Source organism: Lytechinus pictus, unplaced genomic scaffold (assembly GCF_037042905.1).
Source record: "Lytechinus pictus isolate F3 Inbred unplaced genomic scaffold, Lp3.0 scaffold_20, whole genome shotgun sequence".
In the NCBI taxonomy this organism is placed as follows: Eukaryota; Metazoa; Echinodermata; class Echinoidea; order Temnopleuroida; family Toxopneustidae; genus Lytechinus; species Lytechinus pictus.
In genome coordinates, this window is record NW_026974141.1 from 16,331,874 (window position 1) to 16,359,306 (window position 27,433).

General features: G+C 34.4%; 1 protein-coding gene across 1 annotated transcript; it reads left to right on the top strand.

Annotated features, from left to right (window-relative positions):
* Positions 1–930: 930 nt before the first annotated feature.
* Positions 931–25,974, top strand: LOC129282980 (DENN domain-containing protein 5A-like; the record flags this gene model as incomplete). Its single annotated transcript, XM_064114765.1, has 16 exons — positions 931–1,593; positions 3,432–3,648; positions 4,372–4,513; positions 6,366–6,459; positions 6,748–6,870; positions 7,767–7,922; positions 8,860–8,950; positions 10,883–10,973; positions 11,571–11,699; positions 13,745–13,866; positions 15,400–15,542; positions 16,801–16,919; positions 17,544–17,829; positions 18,848–18,974; positions 19,695–19,869; positions 20,674–25,974. Coding segments are annotated over 16 exons (2,862 nt in total), but the record flags the coding sequence as incomplete, so codon positions are not given.
* Between the last annotated feature and the right edge of the window lie 1,459 nt (positions 25,975–27,433).

Sequence of the window (27,433 nt, forward strand, 5' to 3'; positions counted from 1 at the left end):
CTTTTTTCCCCTTTTGACATGAACTGATGTACCTTATTCTTGCATTTCTTTTTCCAATTGATTTTATCTTGCCCGCCATGACCAAATTTAGGGTTGATATATCATATCGACCCTAATTTTGGTAATTCTACTGTGAGAGTTTTGCTTGCCCAATTCGGGCAAGTAGTTTTGGTCTTTACTTCAAAACACTTGCCCAACTTTAACTTTTACTTGCCCCGGGCAATCGGGCAAGTGCTTATGTAGCACCCTGTTGTATTTCTTTTACCCAATAATTTAGTTTACATGTATATTTGAAGCAATATAGGTTGGTTACAAACTTTCTGAGTGTCTTTAATATAGTACATGTATATCAGAAAGGGTAATGTCAATAAAAACAAAATAGAGTTTAAAAAATAGCTCTGGATTGCTATCATAGGTTACATTTTATACAGATCAAGTCAATCCCAACAAAGTACATGTATTTATTTGAACAAAAAGACAAAGTCAAATGAGCTATAAAATGTAATAAAATTTCATCAAAATCAAACCAAAAAATTAATTATTAACAAGATGAGGGTTTTGGTTGTATATTTTAGAAGCAGATGATTATACACAGCATAAAATAAGAGAGGGGTTCATACCACACACTGTGTGTGTTGTACGTATGTATGTGGAGTTGTGGACCCTAATTCATATGAATCATTTTTTTTCTCAAGTTTTACAGATTTGGCAACTAGGAAGATCTTCATTGGCAATTCATAGATGAATCTTGCTTCATGTTAATTGTACTTTCTTCTTAGTTTGACTCTGAAAACTAATATCTGTCTCACTATTTTTAATTCATAATATACTTATTATTAATTCTAAGAAGAATTTAAAGAAAAAAATACATTGCATACCGCTGAGTTTCCAGATGTATGATTAATATTTCACTTGTAATCTATATTTTTATTGCAGGCATCACTCTGCTATGTGGACATAGATAACTCATGCGTAGAACTACCAGAAGAGCTCCCAAAGTTCCCAAACAAACCAACTCTGATCCGTGAACTCAACAACCTCATCCAAAAACACAAGCACATGCCGGACAACTCTCCATCACAGACTGCACACACAACCACCACCACGCCCAGTGCAAAGATGAATAAAGTCAATGACTTTGACTGGTCACAAGTCCAAAGAGAAGTCACACTGATCACAACAATGAATCAGAACTTAGAGGAGAGCGTTGATGGTGATCAGGATAGTTCATACTTCAGTTCACCAAGTCGTGGTGAGAGCCCCACTGCAGGAATGCCTTCTAAAGCGGATTTCTTGCGTAACAATGAGATAGTATCTCGTGTTGCAGAGATTGCTCAGCGTACCGGTGTCATTACATCAATAGCTGACTATGAGAATGAGAATAGCAATGTGAATCCAATGAATCTAAGCGAAGAAGAGCAGGAGCATAGAGAGTATGTATCAATGTTGATATTGAATTGTGCAATACGTGAAGTATTCCTCAGGAGATTAGTAGTCTTGTTGAGGAATTATGAGACCTTCATTATACAGCCAAGAGTAAACAGTCTGGATGCATGGTTTACCAACAGAGATCAGATGCAAAACTTTGATAAGGTCAGTTACATTTTCTTGAAAAATTGTTTGGTAGATCCTTTTTTCTTAATTCTGTGTAAAGTTTTGATCAATTCTGTGAACATTTTATTTTCTTGTGTTACCAGGACCAGAGTTTAATGACTCTCTATAAATGGTTTACAAAAGTCGAATTAGTGAACGGGAAAACAAAAATTCGGTGTATTTTTCTACGTATAAATTGATGCAATCACTTTGGATTCATTATTAAATTTGTGAAGCAATTATAGTTTTTGTCTCGCCTGCATAGCAGAGCGAGACTATAGGCGCCGCTTTTCCGACGGCGGCGTCAACATCAAATCTTAACCTAAGGTTAATTTTTTGAAATGACATCATAACTTAGAAAGTATATGGACCTAGTTCACGAAACTTGAACATACGGTTAATCAAGTATTACTGAACATCCTGCCTGAGTTTCAGGTCACATGACCAAGGTCAAAGGTCATTTAGGGTCAACGAACTTACATGTAGACCATGTTGGGAGAATTTTTTTCAAAATCTTAACCGAAGGTTAAGTTTTTGACATGACATCATAACTTAGAAAGTATATGGACCTAGTTCACGAAACTTGAACATACGGTTAATCACGTATTACTGAACATCCTGCCCGAGTTTCAGGTCACATGACCAAGGTCAAAGGTCATTTAGGGTCAACGAACTTACATGTAGACCATGTTGGGAGAATTTTTTTCAAAATCTTAACCGAAGGTTAAGTTTTTGACATGACATCATAACTTAGGACCTAGTTCATGAAACTTGAACATACGGTTATCAAGTATTACTGAACATCCTGCTCGAGTTTCAGGTCACATGACCAAGGTCAAAGGTCATTTAGGGTCAATGAACTTTGGTCAAGTTGGGGGTATTTGTTGAATTACCATCATAACTTTGAAAATTTATGGATCTAGTTCATGAAACTTAGACATTAGGTTAATCAAGTACCACTGAATATCCTGTGCGAGTTTCAGGTCACATGACCATGGTCAATGGTCATTTAAGGTCAATGAACTTTGGCCGTGTTGGGGGTATTTGTTAAATTACCATCCTAACTCTGATAGTTTATGGATCTAGTTCATAAAACTTGGACATAAGAGTAATCAAGTATCACTGAACATCCTGTACGAGTTTCAGGTCACATGACCATGGTCAAAGGTCATTAAAGGTCAATAAACTTTGGCCATGTTGGGGGTATTTGTTAAATTACCATCCTAACTCTGAAAGTTTATGGATCTACATGTAGTTCATAAAACTTGGACATAAGAGTAATCAAGTATCACTGAACATCCTGTACGAGTTTCAGGTCACATGACCATGGTCAAAGGTCAGTTAAGGTCAATAAACTTAGGCCATGTTGGGGTAATTGTTGAATTGCCATCAAAGTTTATGGATAGAGTGAATGAAATGTGGACATGGGTGTAGTTGACAAGTCTTAAGTCACCTTTCAAATGTAATTTATGGTCAATGAATGTGGTATTATGTCATTATATGAATGGTGTTTTTGTGAATGATTATTTTATAGTAGTTTTCAAAGTTAGCACTGCTGCTATATTAAATCGCGTAATGCAGGCGAGACTGCCAGAGGCGTTCCACTTGTTTAATTTTGGATTTGAAATATCTATGTATGGAGAACTTTCTTTTGGCTGTTCTTATTTTGTGGGGGCAGCAAAGTAATGCATGATTACTCGAGATATTAGTTTTGGCTATTAAAAAGAGGGTCTGGAATAGTGATGTATCTGTGGAACTGAACATAGTTAGACTGTGTGATTAGGTTTATAGTTTGAATTATTCTGTTGACCTTGACCATTGTATGATTTTTTTTACAGAATGCATTTCTTGCCGATACCCCTGAGCTTCACCTACCATTCATGTCACCGTTCCTTGAGACCCAACTCTTTGCTTCATTCATTGATAATAAGATCATCTCTAATTGGGAAGAGAAGGATCAAGCTCTTAGTATCTTTGATGAGAGAGTAGAGCAATTCCCATCAAGTTCACCTCAAACACCAACTACAGAGGGCGCTTCATTTGTCAGTGAAGCAGGTTAGTCTTCATTCAATTCAATCATTATTTTAACCAGTTACAAATCAATAATAAATTTGCCCCAGTGTTCCTTGACTTTAATCATTCTATTCTGGTGCAACTTTTGAGACTAAATGCTCCATAGCCAGATTTGTTGTTCCGACGTTCAGCAACATTTTGCAAGTGTATGTCAGACCTGACATTGCTATAAAATACGATTGTTACTTTAGCCAATATGAAAAAAATGTGTCCTTACTTTTACTTTCATGAGTCAAATAGTTTCACTGACAATTACCTATAAAAATACAATAAATAAATGTGGAAAGCAAAGAAATACATGAGAAAGTCACTGTACAATAAATAAATGAAAAAGAAATCATTTTGATTTATTAATTTATTGATATTATCATTTTTAAGGGTGCCTGGAACAATATCATATTTTGACCATTATCTTTGTTTTAATATAGGCTGAATTGTGCAAATCTTTTATAGATAAAATCACAAGAAAATAATACTGGTAATATATACAAAGCATGAAGAAATATGAAATCAATTATACACTTTGGGGGCAATATGAATACAAAAACAATGACATCACAATAATATTTATAACATCAATTCCAGTCATGAAATGCTTTAGGCAATGAGGAAGGAGAGAAAGATATGACAAGTATTTGCCCAGCTTAACATATATGTAAGAAGTTATTAGATTATATGCTTGCAATTTTGTTTCTTTACATTCAGAGATGTTAATTCGTAGGCGCTCCGGCAATATTGACCACAACCCATACCCTCCAAGAGCATTACCAGTAGACTCAAGTCATGTACCTCAGTTCTTCCCTATGCTTCAAGATGATGTCCTCTTGAAGCCACCATTCACCAACGGGTAACCATCTTCATCTTTAATAAACCAATCCATCATTTTGATACTTGGTACTCAAGCAGTATATGAGAATAAAAAGACCCTTCATTTTTGTCTTGCCTGCATAATAGATACGAGACAAGGTGCTGGCTACAGCAGTGTTAACATCAATATCTGTCAATGGTTATCAATATTTTTGAAATGTCATTTATAATATACATCTAAGGATAGTGTATCTCAGGGTAAGGTGGGTCAATGATCTTTGACGATGTTGTATCACTTAAGATTTTCTTACATTACTGTGTTGCCATGGTAACAATGTGACAGAAACCTGGGAAAAGTGTTATTTATGTTTCCTCAGACTGTAGTGATAGCGCAGGCTATTAATTACAATCAATGATATTTTTATTTCAATTATATTGCTTGTGAATATTAGATCGTGTAGAAGAATGAAACACTTGTCACAAGTTAGCTTAAGATCAATGGAAGTAACAATTGACAAACAATCTATTAAAGGAGAAATATATTGATTATGAATATGGCCTTAGTATATATCAGTGGAAAGGTCATGATGTGGGGATTATCAATTGGTCATTCAAAAATAACAAAAGTAATACATAAGGTGGAAATCGCCAATTAAAAAGCGCTAAAATGCCTCTCCGAAATACGCCTCCCATCGGTCTCTGAATTGACTCGAATTTGATGACGTGTATGAGTGTACGAGAGACGTGATTGGCTCTCCCACGTCAAGCTCCATTGCATGCAAAACCTGTTGCGAGGGTAGTTTTCTCCACACTGTCACAGAATACTTCGATCACGAAATTAAAGAAAACCCAGAAGTTTATCTAGATTTTGGATTTTCAAATTGAAGATTTTGAAGATGAAGAGAATGATGATGAAGTTTCTAGCTCTAGTGCCGTGGATGGAGGTAAATTAGGGGAATTACGCCTATGATGATGAGTCGGACAATTCAACTTGCATGCCGATTCGCTACCAACTCATGCAGCTGCTAGTGCTAGTTGCACGTACCGCGGGCCAAAATAAATCCATAAAAATGAATTCCAGCCTGACCATCCAGACAGAGTCTCTTCCCTCGGTCAATAAAATTTGGAGAGCCTAAAATTTACTCTAAAGAAGGAAAATAATGATATAACTGTACTTACAAACAAGTGAATACATGTATATCCGAATCTGAAGGCAAATCAACTCAACGAATAGCAGCAGACGATATGCACCGACGATAAACTTCACGTGGCTGGGATAAATTGTCACTCGTTCTGTTAGATATAATTTCTATCTCATTATTTTGACAAAATTACGAAACTCTGGGAACTGTTTATCTATATGAAAATATAGTAACACCTCGTACTAATTTTAAATTACGATAAAACCTTTTTTGAAGCAAAAAGTTGAGGTAGATTAAAATTAGATGTAAAAGATCACCCCCAACATGCGTAGCTCCTATGTGATTGTAAACAAACCATCACAAACACACATTGCTTGCTCGCCTTGGCTGAGAGAGTAGATGCACGTGTTGCACAGCTCTCAATCGGCATTTTGGATGGTTTGTTTACAATCACATACGAGCTACGCATGTTGGGGATGATCTTTTACTGGTAAAACTGACAATTAGAATATGTAGAAAGTTAATTGGGGAGTTGTACAAGTATGACATCACACATGTTGTTTGCATTGACAATCGGAGGATGTCAAAATCATCAGTGATCTCAACATTCATATTATTATTTTACTTCTGTTTGAACACAAGCTAATTTTGTTCCCAGGGCTTTATTCTCCTTTAATGACATTTCTTAAACATTAAGTTAGAATAGTGATACATTGTAATGGAAGGAGTTATTATGTGGTTTGTTTTTAGGAGGAGTAGATACAGAAACATTGCTAAGTGGAAACAGAAAGAGAGACAAGAACAGCATAAAGAACATCTCGGTCTCCAGCCTCATGAGAGAGAGGTATAGCATGAAGAGAATGATGATGATGATGGTAATGGTGATGATAATGATGAGGATGATGATGATGATGAGGAGGATGATGATGATGATGATGACGGTGATGATGATGATGATGATGACCATAGTGATGATGATGTTGATGATAATGATGACGACGATGATGATGAAGATGATGATGATGATGGTGGTGCTGATGATGACATTGACGGTGATAGTCTTGATGGTGATGATAATCAGAAATCTAAGAGATTGTGTTGTCTTTACTTTCTTTTATATTTTTCTCTTTAGAAATACCTTCAATCTCTTCATGCTAAGAAACCGCCAGTGCGACAGGCAGTCCTCACTCACTATGATCAGAAGAAAGCAAATCAGCAATTTGTTGAAGAATTGCTCAAAGAATGCAAGATCAAGGTATCTTCATTGTTGTTAACTATTGGATCCTTAAAGCTAGCTCTTACTTTTGTGTTTTGTTAACAGTATTATTGCATAAGCCGAAAGTGTCAATACATAGCATACTGCAATATAATTGATGCAAAATAATATATAGCAGTAAGTCTAAAAATCTGAGAGATGTAAGTAATTGAAAATGAATACGATCTTTTCCTTCTTGGTAATTTCTTTTTAATTTGTGCCGCCAATAAATCATTATATCCCCTGCTTAAGACTTAAAGGGGAAATTCAGCCTGACAAAAAGTTACAATAGCAAACAAAAATTATAAAAAGTTTTGACAAAAGTTTGAGAAAATTCCATCAAATAATAAAACAATTATTAGCATTTTGATTATTTGCATTAGGAATGGTATATCATCAATGAAATGTAATTTTCTCAGAAAATTGAAAATGGTTTTTACTGTACACATGTACCTTCAGTATATCAATAGACAAATCATTTCACATCCATTCCTAAAAAGAAATCATCACGAACCATTAAAGAATTGAAATTAAAACATATGAGGCAGCTGTTCGTTTATTACATGTATGTCACTAATCCAAAACTTATCATTCTAATAACTCTCTCTCAAATGGATTTCCCCCAAACCTTCATCAATATATATATTTTTTTTCTGCTATTTTTACAACAAACTTTACTTAAGGGTGAACTTCCCTTTTAAACTTATCTTTTTTTATCAGTTTTCAATATGGAACCTTTTAAATGAAACCAATACTGCATGTTAAATGTGAATAATAATGACACTGCCATGTAAACCCAATGCCCATCTCTATAAACATGTACCGTTTGAAAATGGTACTTGTTTTTTTTACTGCCTTACTTTGACTTTTACACGTTTTTGTTTTTGTTTGTGTAGACGAAGAAGATGCTTGTGTTTAAGATGGGTCAAGAAGCCATAGAATTAGGTCATGGTGACATCAATCGCTCTGGTGTGGAGGAGAATACACTCATAGCTAGCCTATGTGATCTATTAGAGAGGATATTCAGTCATGGATGTAGATCAAAGAAACAGGTATCCCTTGATTCCCTGTCTCTCTCTCTCTCTCTCTCTCTTTCACCCTCATAACCACTTGTTCTCTCTATCTCTCCAAACTATCTTAATTCCTGCTCACACACTGCACGATCCAACTATGAAATAGTTTAAATGAAGTAACTTCTGAAGGTTTCCATGATGCAGAAGAATAGTGTATCTTTCTTGGGAAAGTGTTGGTCCGGAAAAGGACCACCCAAACTCCATGTTTCGTCTTCAGGACAAGAACACACTTGTCGAAACATCAAGTTTGGGTGGTCCTTTTCATGACCAACACTTGCCCAAGAAAGATACATGGTGTACCGTGAAACCTACTACACAGTTTAAATTAAATTCACCCTATTCCACGTACCTTTCAAGTACATTCATCAAATTTTCCTGATATCCTAAATGTATAAATACCCTTGATTCTGTTTAGGCTGATGATGAGATGTGAACCTTGAAACATGGTCCATTTATTAGAATGTTAATTTTATTTGTCTTCAACTATGAAATATTTTTTAAATGTAATTTTACATCAAAATTCAAAGTTCCAAGAAGTAAAATTTGATTTATTTGAATATGGTATAATGGTAGGAATACAAAAATCAGAATTCAGGTTTCCTGAAAGCCTTTGTTGACAAAGTAAATCCCAAATTTGCTTCAAGTAACACCTTATTAAGGCATCATAACAATTTAGAACTGAAATTGCTTTTATTCCTTCAGGGAGGCTCAAAATATACTGGAATTTGAGTTTTATTATTCATTCTACTATTTGGGACTCTGATCATTAAGATTTTATAGGTCAAAATATTTGTATCAACTATTATTACAATTTGTTGAAAATAGGTTGCAACGGCTGGTGTAGAGTGTGTTGGGCTTTATGATAATGGTCTGTTATCCAAAGTTCTTTTTTTTCTAATGTCTGTTTTTGATATAGAGTAAGAGTGCCTTGTGGTGGCATCTTCTAAGCTATCGTCGTTTCCGTCAGCGTAAGAAGGCTTCATCAGAACAGAACCTTGCATTAGCTGGTAAGCATTTATTATCATTCTGGGTTGACAGAAGGGAAATTCCTCCTCTGTGTTGATCCTTGCTGAATTTCTTGGTTACCTAGTTCATGTGAAATATTACAATGCGTTTAGAGTACATGTTAAATCAAAGTTTAATAATGGTCTTAACCAACAATATCAGTTACAATAACTCAGATCAGTTTGCTCATGTATGCATACCACATGGGATGGTGGTCTGGGTATATTAAGGGTCACATAATCAAGGTCACAGAGGTCATTTTTGTCTCACCTGCATAGCAGAGTGAGACTATAGGCGCTACTTTTCCGGCGGCGGCGTCAACACCAAATCTTAACCGAAGGTTAAGTTTTTGAAATGACAGCATAACTTAGAAAGTATATGGACTTAGTTCATGAAACTTGGCCATAAGGTTAATCAAGTATTACTGAACATCCTGCCTGAGTTTCAGGTCACATGACCAAGGTCAAAGGTCATTTAGGGTCAATGAACTTAGACCATGTTGGGGGAATCAACATCAAAATCTTAACCGAAGGTTAAGTTTTTGAAATGTCATCATAACTTAGAAAGTATATGGACTTAGTTCATGTAACTTGGACATAAGATTAATTCCGGCGGCGGCGTCAACACCAAATCTTAACCGAAGGTTAAGTTTTTGAAATGACAGCATAACTTAGAAAGTATATGGACTTAGTTCATGAAACTTGGCCATAAGGTTAATCAAGTATTACTGAACATCCTGCCTGAGTTTCACGTCACATGACCAAGGTCAAAGGTCATTTAGGGTCAATGAACTTTGGCCAAATTGGGGGTATCTGTTGAATTACCATCATAACTTTGAAAGTTTATGGATCTGATTTATGAAACTTGGACATAAGAGTAATCAAGTATCACTGAACATCCTGTGCGAATTTCAGGTCACATGACCAACGTCAAAGGTCAATAACTTTGGCCATGTGGGGGTATCTATTGAATTACTATCATAACTTTGAAGGTTTATGGGTCTGATTCATGAAGCTTGGACATAAGAGTAATCAAGTATCCTTGAACATCCCGTCCGAGTTTCAGGTCACATGACCAAGGTCAATGGTCATTTAAGGTCAATGAACTTTGGCCCTGTTGGGGGTATTTGTTGAATTACCATCATATCTCTGTAAGTGTATTAGTCTAGTTCATAAAACATGGACATAAGAGTAACCAAGTATCACTGAACATCTTGTGCAAGTTTCAGGTCACATGACCAAGGTCAATGGACTTTGGCCGTGTTGGGGGTATTTGTTGAATTACCATTATAACTCTGTAAGTATATTGGTCTTGTTCATAAAACTTGGACATACATGTAAGAGTCATCACTGAACATCTCATGCAAGTTTCAGGTCACATGACCAAAGTCAAAGGCCAATGAACTTTGGCCATTTTAGAGGTAATTATTAGACTGCTGTCATAACTTTCAAAGTTTATAGATATAGTGTATAAAATGTGGATATATGGTAATCAAGTATCACTGACAAGTTTTAGGTCACATGATCAAGGTCAAATATCAATGAACGTAGTATTTTATCATTACATGAATGGTGTTATTTTGTGAATAATTACTTTATAGTAGATTTAAAATTCAGCACTGCTGCTATATAGAATCGCGTGATGCAGGTGAGACCGCCAGAGGCATTCCAATTGTTTTAAGTTTAAAAGATTGGTGGATAGTATATTCTTGGTCTGACAATGTTGAAGGCATAAATTTTGGCATTTAAGATTTCATTTCTAAATGTTGAAAAAAAACATACAGTAACCTATTCAATCAATTTGATATTTTGCAAATTATATATACAATATATATAATTTTTTACATGTATTTTTAAAAATTCTCTCTTTGTCCATGGCTGTTTAATGTATTTGTTAGTTCAGTTTTTTCCCATTATTTACATTTATTGTTGTAGGTGCAGAGAGTTCTCCTAGACATAGAAGATCAAGCACTGTACCAGGGCAGCCACTACCGACTTTACCTACTGATTTCAGCTTTGATTGGAAGTATGTATCCTCCTATTAAACATAAAGACATGAATACAAATTGATGAGTCCATCTTCATAGCATGGATCTACTGTGGATGCATTTTTTAAATTCAATTTCCTGTGTTTTTTTTTCTTTATTTTGCTTTTTGCGTTTTTTTTTTTTTTTTTTTGCATTGCGAGGTTTTATGACTTATATTGGAATTGAATCCCAAGTAGATAATGCACACAGTGAGACTCGACAAATGGATGTGAACATCAGCTGTATCCTTGTACATGTATATTGTGAATTTTGGTTTGAAAATCATGATGTTAATTTGATCTGCAATTAGTGCATTGAAGCATTCACTAATTATTTTATTTCTTTACAAATATTGTGATATGAGAGTCTTAATAAGTAGCAGAAAATTATTCATTTTGATATTTAAAAGGTTTATGTGCTTGATTGGGTTTATAGTTAATATTTGATACATAAATGTAATTGAACATATTGAGTTACATTTGGGAAAGATATATAGAACACATGATATATAGAACACATGATATATTGATAAACTTGTAGCCACATTCCTTTTCACCCACTTCTGATTATGATAAATAAAATGTTATCTTGACCAGGAATGTTGACCGCATGACCAATATTCGTACTGAGGTTGGTAAATCAAGAGCTTTTGTTCGTTTGGCACTGGAAAGGAAAGTTCTTCATAAACACATCAAAGAGCTGGTCTCAAATGATGAACTTCTCAAGTAAGTCCTGTTAAAGAGATTAATCATAACACTGATTTTGATTGTATATTGTAGGAAGGGCAATCATTCGCTGACAGTTCTATCGTGAGGCATTGTGTTACAGACCTCTGGTGTTCAATATCTTTCTTCTTTTTTCTTTTTTTATTATGGAATCCAAACAAATTACAATATTTTCATGTGATCAAAATGACTGTAAAACAACACAACAAAACTAAACTAATGAAAAGCAATGATTACTGGAAACAAAAATACAGGAAAATCCTTGGCTTGATCCAAGATAATGTGTAAAGTCTCTATTCTGGGTCCATTCATAGAGAGCTTAAAGGACAAGTCCACCCCAACAAAGAGTTGACTTGAATAAAAAGAGAAAAATCCAACAAGTATAACTCTGAAAATTTCATTAAAATCGGTTGTAAAATGAGAAAGTGAGGACAATTTGAAGTTTCACTTAATTTCACAAAACATTTATATGCACATCCTGTTCGGTATGCAAATGAGGGGACTGATGACATCACTCACTCACTATTTCTTTTGTATTTCATTATATGAAATATGATTTATTCCAATTTTCTCCTCATTGTCCTTGAAACAAAGTTTCATTCCTCCCCGAACACGTGGAATTACCATCGCCTTAACATTTTACGGTTCAATCAAGTTGGTCCTTATTGTCAAATCTGTAAAAATTGAAATATTCTATATTTCAAACAATAAAAAACAAAGAAATAGTGAGTGAGGGACATCATTGACTCTCATTTGCATGCCATTGGGCTGTGCATATGTATAACTGTTTTGTGAAAAATAAGATAAGATAACTTTCTTATTTGTACATCCGATTTTGATGAAATTTTCAGCGTTATGCTTGTTTGATTTTTCTCTATTGATTCAAATCAACATTTTTATAGGGTGGAGTTGACCTTTGATGACTGATAATATGAATGATTATTATGCTTGATTATTCATTGTAGTAAATGTAATCAATCACTAGCATTTGTTCTATAATCAATCATTAAGTGTTTATTACCTTTTTCATTGTTGTAATTTGGTGGGTTCAGTATATGATCTGCCATCTATCGGTTGCAGCGAACAGGCCAAATTTCTTACTCCGGGGTCGACATCACGCGCAGGCAGCGCACACTGCTAGTGGACTGTAATGTGACTGTGATGCTTCAAAAATGAAAACCATTTGGCAAAAGCGGAGGAAGAATTCACCGAAAACGGTCTAAATTTCACAAAGAAATGTGCGGGCAAATTTCCTGGAACATTAAACAGCATATGCCAGCCGGTCGATCCGCGTCGGCTAGCGCTGAATCATGCATGCACTAAAGTACTACCCCTCAACAACAGATGTCCACTTTGATGTCCGCTGCAACGGATAGATGACACACTATATTGTGAATCCACAGAATAGGAGGAATCTTGTACAAACGGGCCCGTTTCATAAAGACTTACAACTATGCCATTATGGCAACTACCATGGAAACCTTGAATATGATTGGCTGTTGAGCTCTGTTACCATGGTAGTTGACATAATGACAAAGTTGTAAGTCCTTTATGAAATGGGCCCCTGGTCTCATACTCTTTGGTGTACACAGGCTCCAATTGAAATTAGTCTCTTTAACAAATGGTTGAAGGACCATTTCAACTTTAAACTTATTCATGTAGGTGTGTATAGATAATTGATGATCTCTTATGATATTTAGGCCATGAGGTAAAAATTCACAGTGGGTATATACCTCAAATCATCATATTATCTTGATAACTAAAGGATCATTCGAGGGTTCAACTACAAACTGGGATTATGTATACAATGGGAGTAACAATAATTTGATTAGATTTGGGGATCATGAGGTCAATGGTTACAAAAGTCATTTACTCCGAATTTTTAACTTTAAATTAAGGTATTCATAACTATTCAACCAGCATTCATTTGATTTGTTTACTCTGAGAAGTGCTTGAGATATGTACATGTAGGACTTGATATTTGGAATTCATGACCATCTATGTGAAAACATTTATCCTTTATTTTATTTCTCATGTATATTTAGGAAGCGATATCGGGGTGAAGCATTCTTGAGATGTGAAGAAGAAAAGATGCAATTCCTATACTACCTCCTGTCACTCAATGCGGTTGACTTCCATTGCTTCACAAACTCATTCCCTTCCACAGGTACGGATTATGTCACGTTCAGTTCTTGGTCTTGGGTTGAATTAATGAATGCCCGGTTTACACTTGCACGCATTGTGATGCGAGCATTGCCCCGCATTGATGCGTGCCAGTGCGAGATACTTTATGGCACGACTTGGCTATATCAGTTCACGCATTGTCCCGACACGTTCACGACATGTTGGCGCATTGTTTGCGCATAGTTCACGCACTGTCCCGACGTGCTTTCAGCAAATATTGTCGATACCCTATTCTGTGACGTATCTATCGCAAATTTAACCCTATCTAGGCTGGGGGGGCCTCGGAGGCCCCCCCCTCAACAATTCGCGCAATATGTTTGCTGCACGAAATTTTTTTGACCGCGCAGCTCGCTGACATTTTACTTTCAAGTCTTTCGCAACTTTTGAGACCATACGTGGTTCCGAAATTACGCAACATTATGTAAGTGCATGTCAGACCAAAAATTGCTCAAAAACATGATTTTGTGTACAAAGTCAATGTAAATTGTGTTTTCAACCAAAAATCATAAATGTATGATTATGTTTAGTTTTGCTGGTCTAAATGTATTTATTATATGCTTTTTATGATCTCAGAAGAGTCCCCAACAAATTTCATTGAAAAAACGATGAAAAACAAAAGGTAAAAAACAAAGAAATACATAAGAAATTGCAAAAAACAATATAAAACATAAGAAAATTATTTGATATCACAATTTTGTTCATGTACACTTGCTAAGAACACCACAAAGAGTCTCTATACCAAAAATTAGAACATTTGGAACTTTATTTAGGGAGTTAGATGGAAAAGCATAATCACTTAATAGCAATTCGCATGAAGTAAATTACTATACAATTTTGTAGATTATGTCCAAGACAACCCGTGTGCCAATTTTTGGCGCGATCGACGGCCGAGATCTCAAGGGGGGCCTGGGAGACCCCCTCCCCCCCCCGGCCATATGAACTCCCAAAATACCCCGGCCTAGATAGGGTTAAATATTCCAATGTTCTGGTGTTGACACCCTCTCCGTTTGTTGATTATGATATCTAACACTGATCACTTGGTCTGCAATCACGATCATATCATTCGCAAGCTATGCGTGAAATATGCTTAGTTCACACACTGGCCCGCATGAGTGCGTGCTCATGCGCAAACTATGCGGGAACCACAATGTGTGCAAGTGTCAACCGAGCTTAAGATGTACATGTAGCTATTCCTGGACAAATCACGCTAGGTGTTAAGCTGCTTGTAATGTGATGTGAATCAGTTTATTTCACTCATTATATTATTCTGGTGGTAATTAATTCCTAATTCCATTCCTTTAAGTCGGCCAGACAAGAATGGCTAGAGTTTTATAACCAAGTAGTCTGTCGTCCATTTAGATATTTATCATTGACCAGAGATCATCGTACCAGAATCTTTTAATATTCCCAGAACGTTAACATCCTAATGTGAGCAGGCTTTTTTTGACACAGCACCACATTTTTGGAATAATTTGCCATCTTTTTCTATCTGAACTTTTTTCTGATTGACTTATAGTGGTGACGTATCGGGTGCTGATCAGCCAGAGTCGTAAGTTTCAGGCGCCAACAACGGCCAATCCATGGCTACAGGTGACTGGAGAGATGCTACAAACACCCGTGATACACATACCAAAGAATGCTCAGGATTTTACCTTTCAGGTGAGCTATACAAGAGAGTCTGGTAGAATTTTTAGAGGAAACAAAGAGAAGAGAGAATATAGGGTCATATCCAGGCTGAAACGTATTAAAACAATATGAATGCTAGACTTATGTGTGGGACCTTTCTGAAGTGATTTCTGTTTCCTTGAAATGTAATAATGCTCTTTGATTATGATGACATAAGCAATTCATGATGAGAAGTATGATTCGGGAAAATATGGTGGTCAGAAAAAAAATGTTGATTGTTTTATGGAATTGCTGGCCTAAAAGTAAATGAAGTATGCCCGGCAGTTGAGTTTGTTTATTTCTGTGACGGGATTTCACTATGGACAAATGTGAACAATTTGAGTTGGACTGGCTATTGAGAGTTAAGGCAACCTGCTATGGAAAAGTTAATTGATATCTATCAATAATATTGCCAAATTTAACGCATCAAATGTTAAAACCCTGGCAGCATCAAGTGCGTATGCAACCGTAGAGCATTGTTCTGTATTGTCCATGTTAATCTGGGAATTCATCTTGCTGGTGCTCGTTGTTTATCCTGTATTTAAAGATAAATGAAAGTTATTATAGTAAACACTGATTTTATAAGAAACTCTGTAAAGTCAAGGTTCATTACATCATTGTAGATTTAGATCAGGTACAGTTTATATTAACTGAACTTTGTGAAATCATAAAATCTAAGCTGAAAAACAATACACTGAAGATCATCAACACAGATAAGTACATTTAGGACAGTGTATTAGTATTGCGTGGAAAAAGAACAAACATCAGGCTGGAATGTTATTCTTGTTTTTCTAATTTCCGAACAATTTCACAATTTCCACAAGAATCATGCGCATTTAATTTTTTTATACAAACAGATAGTTGGGTGGTATTGTACTGGAATCTATTCAAACTCATTTTGATATCATAACTGCAACTGGTATTTATCTTTTATTTTCACAAATGATGAAAAAGAATTTATTTGTCATGTTGAATTATGAAGTTATATTTCTTTCACCAGTTAATTATCTGCATAAATACCCGTTTATAAAGAGTAAGTGTTCGTACGAATTCCCATATTGTTTGAGAATTATTTTGAAAATGTTATTGCATGAAAGTCTAACAGGAAATGGCCTCAATAATTTGTGATGAATGTTGGGTAATCTATTTTATGCTCTGAACATCCACTGGTTCATTATGCAATAAGACTTCTACTAACATTGATGAGAAAGGTTTGTCTTGAGCGATATCTCATTTTTCTTTTGATTACCAGCATGCTAACCTTGGTGTCCTAACAACCCTTCAGATAGGACATGATAATGCAGGTCTCTTACCTCGATGGTTAGTAGATTATATCTACATCAGGAATGAAATCACTGGACATGCGTACAAGTGAGTTTTTATTTTTGCCTTTCATTTGATATAAGATGATATACAGTATACTCCTGATTTAAAAAGAAAAGTTGAATAAGTATTAATTTGTATTACATGTAAAGTGATTTTGCAGCAAACATAAAGAACGTTCATAAAGATGTTATATAATATATCAGATATTAGATATGCAAAACATTATATATACACAATTTATAGTGATGTAGTACATGTAGTAAACATAATAACTAATTTATTGGAGCTTATTCTCATTTCCAATGAGGAGATTCTTTAAACAATAGTAATGATTTTTTTAATTTAATCCTCAGGCATTGGGTGTTTATGTTGATTACATGTATATTGTTAAATTTTATTTGAAAAATTATTGTCATGTTATGTTTTTATATATCATTATGTGTTCTTTGAAATTGTATAAACATAAACATAATGATAGAGTTTTGTTTTGATTTAGATATGCCTTGATATTTTTCAGAAGCAACCTACTACTTGATAATTTAAATTATGGACAAAGATCTATAATTGTTTGTCAGTTTTATTTTCAAAGGGTTTCTTTTTCAGTAACTTAAGTGAAATCCCTATATTTTTAGTTATTTTGATAATACTAATTTAAATTTAATGAACTAGGTTCCCATGTGGTAGATGGATAGGGCGTAGTGTTGATGATGGAAGTCTAGAACGTCTTTTGGTGGCAGAGTTCATCCCTCCGATCATCGACTATGAAGGCGATCACTTCTGGGGATCAAATACCACACCGAGACGGACCCATGCTAGAAGGTCCAGTGCCAGTGCTAGTAGTTCACCATCCCCGCCACCTCGAGTTCCTCATAAGCTAGACCAGAATGCTATCCAAGAACTCTTGACTGATGCTGTCAATAATATCGTCAAGCATTTCTACAAACCCGAGAAGGAGGTACTTCAAAAATACCCTTATATTTAAGAACTTCTTTGATTCTAAAGAGCTATTCAATGAAGTATGACCAACTACCACTGGATCTATTTATTCCTGAGGTGATTTGTCTCTTTTTTTCTAGTTAATATGAAAATGTGTAATGCTCTCAAATTATCATGGCTCCGGCAGTTCAAGAATTCAAATTTGAGAAAAGTTGGGTTGGGTGTAAAAAAATGTTGATGAATTTATAGAAGTGCTCAAAAGATAAAGGCATTATATTCATGACGTTTTCTTACCAAGAGGAAACCCTACTGTATATAGATGATGATATAAAGCGAAAAAGGTTTGATCATAGTGCCCAAACTGTCATTCATATTTAAAATGTGTAGAGTGCAGACTTGCAATAATCCCTCCTTATATAGATAGGTTTATGAATGATTTGAACAAAAAAGGAGAAGTAATGTCAGCGTAATTTACATTTCTTAAATATATTTGTAGAGTGCACAGACCATCCACAGACACTATTTAAGCAACATTTCTCTTGTGTACATATATATGAAGATGCTACAAATATGAAAAAAAAATTATCCTAAAAACCTAAAAATTATGCTTTGCAAAGATACATGTATAAACACTAGCTTGTATATATAATTTTGCATCACTCATCAGAATTTATAGCCACATCCTGGTTTATACATGTATCTTCTTAGTGTAGAGGGGTTGGAAAGTCCTCTGTATTAGTAGTAAAAAATACAATATTTGGGACAAAAGAAAACTATTGTTGTAAACTATATGGTCTCATATCTGTGAAAAATCATCTGGTAGTAATAGGAAATTGAAAAAAGGGCCTATTTCTGGAAATTATTGAGTAATTTTTTCTTTTATCTTGGCTGTCAGGGTTAACAGGTTATGTATTAGACGACGAGTTTTGACCATTATGAAGTGTTACTATTCTAAAAGTTTTGGGTATTTTAAAGCATGGATAAAGTACTAACGGCCTAACGGCAATTGAACTTTTTCTCTCTATCTATTTGTATAGCGTGGTCAGTTGACAGTGCTACTCTGTGGTGAGTTTGGTCTGGTTAAATGTATGGACTTAGTTCTACAGTATGGTTTCAGATCATCTAGACTCTTCAGGAATAACTTCTTTATCTGGGATTTCCTAGGTAAGCATCAAAATTATTCTTCATATCTGGATTTTGTCTAATCTGGAGTGTATATACACCACACAGAGGTCATGATGTACAATGAAAACCTTGTTTCTGAGGGCTCATCTTGGGTTAGCTCATTCCAATGGAAATATTAATAGACTTGCCTACCTGATGTTTGACACATAGTCTGAATTCAGGAGCTCATTCCAATGGAAATATTAATAGACTTGCCTACCTGATGTTTGACACATAGTCTGAATTCAGGAGCTCATTCCAATGGAAATATTAATTGACTTGCCTACCTGATGTTTGACGCATAGTCTGAATTCAGGAGCTCATTCCAATGGAAATATTAATTGACTTGCCTACCTGATGTTTGACACATAGTCTGAATTCAGGTTTAATTTTAACTCTGGTCTCAAGTTGTGGTTTAACTATTGATAGCAAATTATGACAAATCTATAACAGGAGAAGTTCTATGTATCAGCTCAGTTGACATTTAGATCATTCATAACTGTTTAGGAATGATAATTAAAACAGTTGCCTTCACTATTTCAAAACGATATGCGAGCAAACATAAGAACATATAATGTAAACAGAATTTTGACTTTCCATAATTTTAGCTCAGAGTTAGACCGTAGCCTAGGTTTAACTGGACTTCAAAATATGGCCTTAATTTTCTGAAATGTGATATTGTGTACTAAATTTAATTGGAGTATTATTATCCATTTACAGAGAAAGTTGCTCGGTATCTAGACAGCTTAGACCAGGATGAGGAAGGTCGTTTTAGTTCACGTCAAGAGAAAAGAGCTCGAAGGACATTCTGTCTAACACTTCATCAGATCAATAGGTATGCTGAGACTGTTGGCAAAGATGGAAAGTTACAGCTTCTAGTCTGCCTTGGTATAAGGTGAGTTCTTAGTCTTGTATTCTGGTTTCTAGTTATGAATAGCCAATTATGACTTTCATCTCGTAACAGTAGAGATTCAAATTTGTCATTACATCTGGTTGCCAATTCATCTATAATTGGTTAGGAATCATAAACTGGATTATTTTTTTTCACCATTATAACATGGGGAAGAATCCAGTAAGGGTGAGAAACATACAAAGTAAACAAAATGTTTGCTTTTTTAGGTTCTCCTAATTTTAGCATTCTTAGACCATGGTCTAAGTTATACTGGAGTTCAGACATACATGCCTGATAAGGCTCTGCCCTATTTGATGATTGTTTTTAGTTGTCCATTTTTCTGGCTTGTTTTTTATTTTGAAATGAATTTCAGGCCTATTGATAGATCAACTTTAAATTTTGCTCATGTGTGCATATTCATTGTCCAATGCTATAAACTATTTGGGGTTATAAGGTCATGGGGGTTAGGAGCTCATTCTTATAAATCTAAGTGAAATTTCAGCTTCAAGGTATGCATGTGAGTTACAGAGTTAGTTTTGCTCCTGTGGAATATCTACACATAAAGCCAAACCCTAATCATCTCATGCTGGACCTCAACCCATTTCAAAACACTGATGTTACAAGAGGTAAAACTATAGTGAATATTATTGCATGGGAGGGGATAATGGTTTACTGACATGATCTATTCTGGTCTACTTGAAATATGTAGTTTACAGTCACCTTAAAATAAATAGATCATATACAGATATGAAAGTTTGACTTGCATATATTGTGATAGAGATTGTACTTGATTGTTTTTTTACACAGAGATCATCTTCTTCATCAATGGTTACCAGTCCTTGCTGAGACACCTGTCACTAAGAACATGTATGATGAATGTTCATTCTTCCATTCTCCTCCTCATCTAGACTTCCTCTGCAGTCTACTCATGCAACTAGATGAATTCAATATCTCACTTGAAGCATCAGTCACTAAAGGTATTGAGTTATGATACCAAGATACACACTAGATTGAGGTCTTATGATATCAATCTACAAGATTACAAGATACATACTAACTTCAGGTCTTGAGTTGTGATGCCATTCTACAAGATTTATAGAGACATACTAGCTTGAGGTCTTTATAGTAATGATACCAATCTACAAGTTACACACTAGCTTGAGGTCTTTAGTTATGATATCAATCTACAAGTTACACACTAGCTTGAGGTCTTTAGTTATGATATCAATCTACATGATACACACTAGCTTGAGGTCTTTAGTTATGATATCAATCTACAAGTTACACACTAGCTTGAGGTCTTTAGTTATGATATAAATCTACAAGATTCACTCTAGCTTGAGGTCTTTAGTTATGATATCAATCTACAAGATACACACTAGCTTGAGGTCTTTAGTTTGATATCAGTCTACAAGATACACTCTAGCTTGAGGTCTTTAGTTATGATATCTATCTACAAGTTACACACTAGCTTGAGGTCTTTAGTTATGATATCTATCTACAAGATACACACTAGCTTGAGGTCTTTAGTTGTGATATCTATTTACAAGATACACTCTAGCTTGAGGTCTTTAGTTATGATATCAGTCTACAAGATACACTCTAGCTTGAGGTCTTTAGTTATGATATCAATCTACAAGATACACTCTAGCTTGAGGTCTTTAGTTATGATATCTATCTACAAGATACACTCTAGCTTGAGGTCTTTAGTTATGATATCAATCTACAAGATACACACTAGCTTGAGGTCTTTAGTTTGATATCAGTCTACAAGATACACTCTAGCTTGAGGTCTTTAGTTATGATATCTATCTACAAGTTACACACTAGCTTGAGGTCTTTAGTTATGATATCTATCTACAAGATACACACTAGCTTGAGGTCTTTAGTTGTGATATCTATTTACAAGATACACTCTAGCTTGAGGTCTTTAGTTATGATATCAGTCTACAAGATACACTCTAGCTTGAGGTCTTTAGTTATGATATCAATCTACAAGATACACTCTAGCTTGAGGTCTTTAGTTATGATATCTATCTACAAGATACACTCTAGCTTGAGGTCTTTAGTTATGATATCAATCTACAAGATACACTCTAGCTTGAGGTCTTTAGTTATGATATCTATCTACAAGATACACTCTAGCTTGATGTCTTTAGTTATGATATCAATCTACAAGATACACTCTAGCTTGAAGTCTGATAATCTGTCAAAAACCTTTTCCCAAATGCCAAACATTATAAAGAGAGACAACTTGCCTGATATGGTTTATTTTCAAGAGTGGTATTGACATAGGATGCCGAGATATGTTATCGCCTGATAAAGGTTAGTGTATGAGCTCTATATCAAAAGAAAGGGATACTAATATATTTGTAAAGTGTTGCATTATAAACAGACCACTGATTTGCATATTAAAGATATTCTTTTTGGGATAGATTGTGTTGTTCATGTTTAAAATGTTTTTGACTGTCAATTGTAACTTTCCTTGCTTACTTGCCATGCACAGGTTTCTTTTATTTTTGTTGTATTCTTTGCAGTCTGTATGAAATGAAAACTAACTATTTGATTCTAATGAGACTGTTGTTAGGGTTGTTTTACATACAGTTATTCTGACATGTATACCATATTGATTTGACCAGTGCTGTGATGCATAGTATACTGAATGCAACTGGGATTTTAATTCTAGGCTTGGAGATAATATCTGTGTTATAACAGAGTAAGCAAAGTATTAACCATTGGTTTGGTTATAACTTGTATATTACATGTAAAATTATATATTACAATACAATTGCCTTTTTGTAGTTTCTATTTTGGCAAATGTTTGATGAGTGTTAATCTCCCCCAGCTGAATCTACTCAGGAACAACAAGCAAACAATTTCTAGTCAATTTTTCCATATTTTACGGCTCAACTTTTTGATACAACTCTTTGCGACTCTTAAAATGATAACCATGATTGTCTATTTCTACATGTGAGCAAGAGAGATTTACTGAGGATAATTCATCTGTTTTCATACGTTGTACATACAATTGTAAATATGTATTCTACATTAAATGATAATGAATCTTAACATTTGCTTATTTTCGTTTTGACTGACTTAGTTTAGTCAAAAAAGCTTTGTTTTGACTTGATAGTCTTTATTTATGTCAATCATGTATCACAAAATGTCTGTTTTGATATTTGTTGAAAAGAAGTAACTATGCATATCTCAAATAGTTTGGGGATATATACCTAATAGTAGTAAAAAATCAAAATGGAGAATGATTGAATTTGCATAGTCTGGAGGTCTATTAATGTTAGTCTATCACAACCAAATTAAGTATCTTCCAAATAATAAACGCAATGTTCAGTTCCATCATGTTTGCTCCTGCAACTATTGCTCCTGATGAAAACATTAAACCAAACATGAATCCAACATGAAACCTAACATTAACCGTCTCACAACCCTCACTATATATCTTCAGAGATATTAGGATAGGAGCAATTGTCACTTGAGTAAATGTTGCATCACCAATGATAAAGTTTTTAGCAAACTAATTTGGTAGGAGTGTTTATCTTATTGACTGTCCTCTAAGAAAAATGATGAGTGATTACATATTCTTGACAAAATTGTCACAGGTCACAGTGGTCATTTGAGGGATTTTGTAATCAAGAATTTTTTAAAGTAATGTTTTTGGTTTATGATTGGATCTTATCAGTTTTAATCTCCTTTACATCCTTCCTAAAAATATTTTGTTTTACTGCTTATGGAGCTCAATTTATGAGAATGTTCTTTCCATAATTTGACATTGTAAAACTCATAATGTATACAATGTTAAATCAGATTTCAGCAGAATTCATCTTTATATGTAGGTACATGAGTGTTTGTACCCACTATCTAGAGGAAGGCGATTCATTCAAATTACCCATGAAACTTTTGAAAGTGATGATGGTCTTACTCACTAGATTTTACTCAGTAAGACTTTCACATAGATTGTGCTATTTTTAGGTATATGAGATAATATTCCTGGCAAATGATTTTGCTCAAACTTGTTTCCTTTTGATTTATGTTATTTTAAAGGGGGATGGGGAGCACTTTTGATGTTTTTACAATACTTGGCAAGCAAGCAATTCACCATCAACTGATATTTTTACCTATTTATTTTGTTATTTTAATCACAATTTCACAATTGTTTCAGAGAAATATGATGGATGAATGATTCTTATAAAGATTGAATTCATCTTTGGTTTATGAGCTACATGACACAATGACATTCTAAGGTGTCCGTTTATGTTCATTTTTGTTTTAGCTTACAAAAGGAATATTTGTTTACTGGATTTTGATCAATTCTTAAAAAAACTATTTCAAGTCTATTAGGCTATCCTTTTAATGTCTTTTGTCAACATTTTGAATCATACACATGTGTACACATTGTAAAAATTTTCCTTTCTGACATTTAGACAATTATTTTAACATTAGGTGTATAGTGATCAGTTGTTTGGTATTCTTATATTATTGATAAGTTCATGAATACAATGTTATCTGTATATAATGTGATTTGACTCCTCATGATAATTCTTGCCAAGGGTTACTTATGTCCAGCTATATTTAACTTAATGTGCATTATCAACCTTTAATAAAACAAATGGAAAATATGATAGTATAGGAAACTTTAAAAATCTTGTCAATTAGATCTTACTCGGGTACTCCACTTTCAAATCAAGTTGAATCAAGGAAATAGTAGAATGAAATCAAAATAACACTGCAAAAATTTTAAAAGAAAAGGAAATAAGGAATATTTCAATTTTAATGGAATGTTTGAAATCATGTAGCTTTTCTAAATGCAATAGAGATTACATATGAATATCTCTAGAATATAAATGTGTGCTTCAGCATGATAAGCTCATCTGATTTACAATTCACTGTGTGAACAAAATGATTAAAAAAAGAAATGAAATTTTGAAAGTTTATTTTGAAATATAATTGTTTTGTTAACCTCCTCAGGTTTGTCCATGGGAAAGATGTGTATCAGTATTAGGTTTGTAGTTTAGTGAACCGTTGAAGAAAGAGTTACAATCGCAACCTTATTTTGAGCCAATGAAATGCATGTTTATGGTTTGCGCTTGGTTTTTAAACTTGTGTTTAAATGTGTGACAGATTTATCTTTGGTGTTGCAATCAATTTATTTATTATCCAAGTAAAAGAATAAAGTAGATTAAATGAAGGATCCTGTTGCATAAACATTACTATGATGGTAACTTTGCCATTATACTTAACAGCCAATCAAATTCAAGGATTCTTTAGTAGTTATCATTACCTGGGGAAGTTACCATAATAGTACCTTTTATGCAATAGAACCCATATTTTAGACTGTCATCTTTACTAATTGTCCCTCTTCTAGTTTAAAAATATTACCCTTAATAAATAATGCGTGCTGGCTAGTGTCTAGCCTTTTAACGAGTCCCTGTGACCGAGGTTATATTTTGATGCTGCACATGGACTGAGATACAAGACTAGACTAGATGTGTGATAGGCTAGAGTTATTACTCTCTATCACATAATAGGATGTGTGAACCTTCACCAAAGTTTTGGGAATAGTCTCCTTTCAGTCACTTGGTAGCTTATATATACATCACATCAGACAGAAATCCTTGTTTAAAGACTAGTTTGACCCCTGACATGGAGGGTGAGAAACTAATGATTTTAACTTTGATCTTGAAGAAAACATTTTAATGATATGATTGTCTTAATTGTGTGCTTTTTTTAAATTTGAACAGTGATTAGTCAGATGAGTGAATCAAATTAAATGTATACATTTGATACATGTACTACACACTCAATAGTATTTTATTTTATCAACAAACAGGCGAAAGGATGAATAATCATGTTTGCACTTCTGATTCATAAATAAAGTTAAACAATAATGGCAAAGTTGATAAAATGGATAAAAAATGAGATATATACAGCAAATGAGGTGTTTGTAGTGATTTGTACACAGATACGGATGAATTAAATGTTAATTCCAAAGTTTTTGTGAGTTTTATTAGGATATTTCCATCACGTAAAATAGACCATTTGATACCATTATTATGAGAAAGAAAAGAGATTTATATTAAAAGTGCCAAAATACATCATGATACATGTGTTATTTGTTGAAGAAAGTTTTTACTCTTAACCTTTATTAAACAGGGGGGGGGGGGTCACTGCGCAAATTTTTTTGACCGCGCCGCTCTCTTGCGCATCTTTTGAGACCAAATTTGCAACGCCCGGTTTTGCGGTTCCGAAATTACGCAATATTTTATAAGCGCATGTCAGTCCCAACATTGCTCAAAAACATGATTACGTGTACAAAGTCAATGCAAATTGTGTTTTCAACAAAAAATCATAAATGTATGATTATTTTTACTTTTGTTGGTTTAGATGGATTTATTTTATGTTTTTTATGATCACTAAAGGCTCCCCGACATCGAAAAAAAACAAAGGTTTGAAAAAACAAAGAAATACATAAGAATTAAAAAAACAATAAGATACAAAGGAAATCAATTATTTTTCAACAATTTTTTGGTTAGATATGTAGAAATCTATATGTTCACCAAAAATTAGCATTCTTCTACCTATATAAATTGATTTAAAGGGAAAAAACACACACAAAAAAAATTATGGCAAATTTCTTTTATTTGCATGATTTATAAAAAAAATATAAGCAATTAATTTTTTGAAAATTTTACTATACAGTCTTGCAGTTTACATCCGGTTGTACACGCGTGCAAATTTTCGCGGCGATCGCGCAATCAATGGCCGAGATCTGGGGGGGGGGGCAATTTGACCCTCCCCAGTATATGTTGGTCTGAAATAGACTACAGTTTAACCCTATCTTAATTGGGCTATTTCAGACCAACATATACAGAGTATGGGTGGGTGTATGTGTTTCAGAATTCGTTATCTAGGCCCCCCCCAAAAAAAAAAAAAAAAATAATAATAATAATAATAATAAATAAAATGAAAATGACATCCTAATGTATTAAATGTTTTTTGAAATGCTTCAAGATCTGTAAGCGATTCCCCCCCCCCCCCCCGCTGTGGTCATGGTGGTGATAAAATTGGTTGAATTGGGATGTCAAGGGGGGGGGGGGACAGAAGTAAGAAGACGAATAAACATAGAGCAAGTCCATAAACTAACCATTTGTGTGTGAGTGTGTGTGTAAATCCGACCCCAAATTTCTCTTTTTTTTACCCGCCCTTGTGCACTATGCCATGGTAATTAAAGAGACCTTTCATGTTAACCAGAAAACCGAGAAATCATTCAGGAAAGTCTTGCACATAGGTGGATCCAGGGGGCGGCCCGCCCCCCCCTCCCCCCTATTGGCGGAGCAAAAAAAAAAAGAAAAAATAAGGAGGAAAAAAGAGGAGATAAATGGGGGAAACATAAGAGGAGGAGACGAGTGAATAAAATAAGATGAGGGGAAGACTTGGAAAATAATTTTAGAATCTTTCTTGTCACTGTATAATTTTTTTGCTCGCGCTTCGCGCTCGCATTGACTTTTTGGTAATATACATATCTTGCTCAATATGAAGCTTAAATATCTAG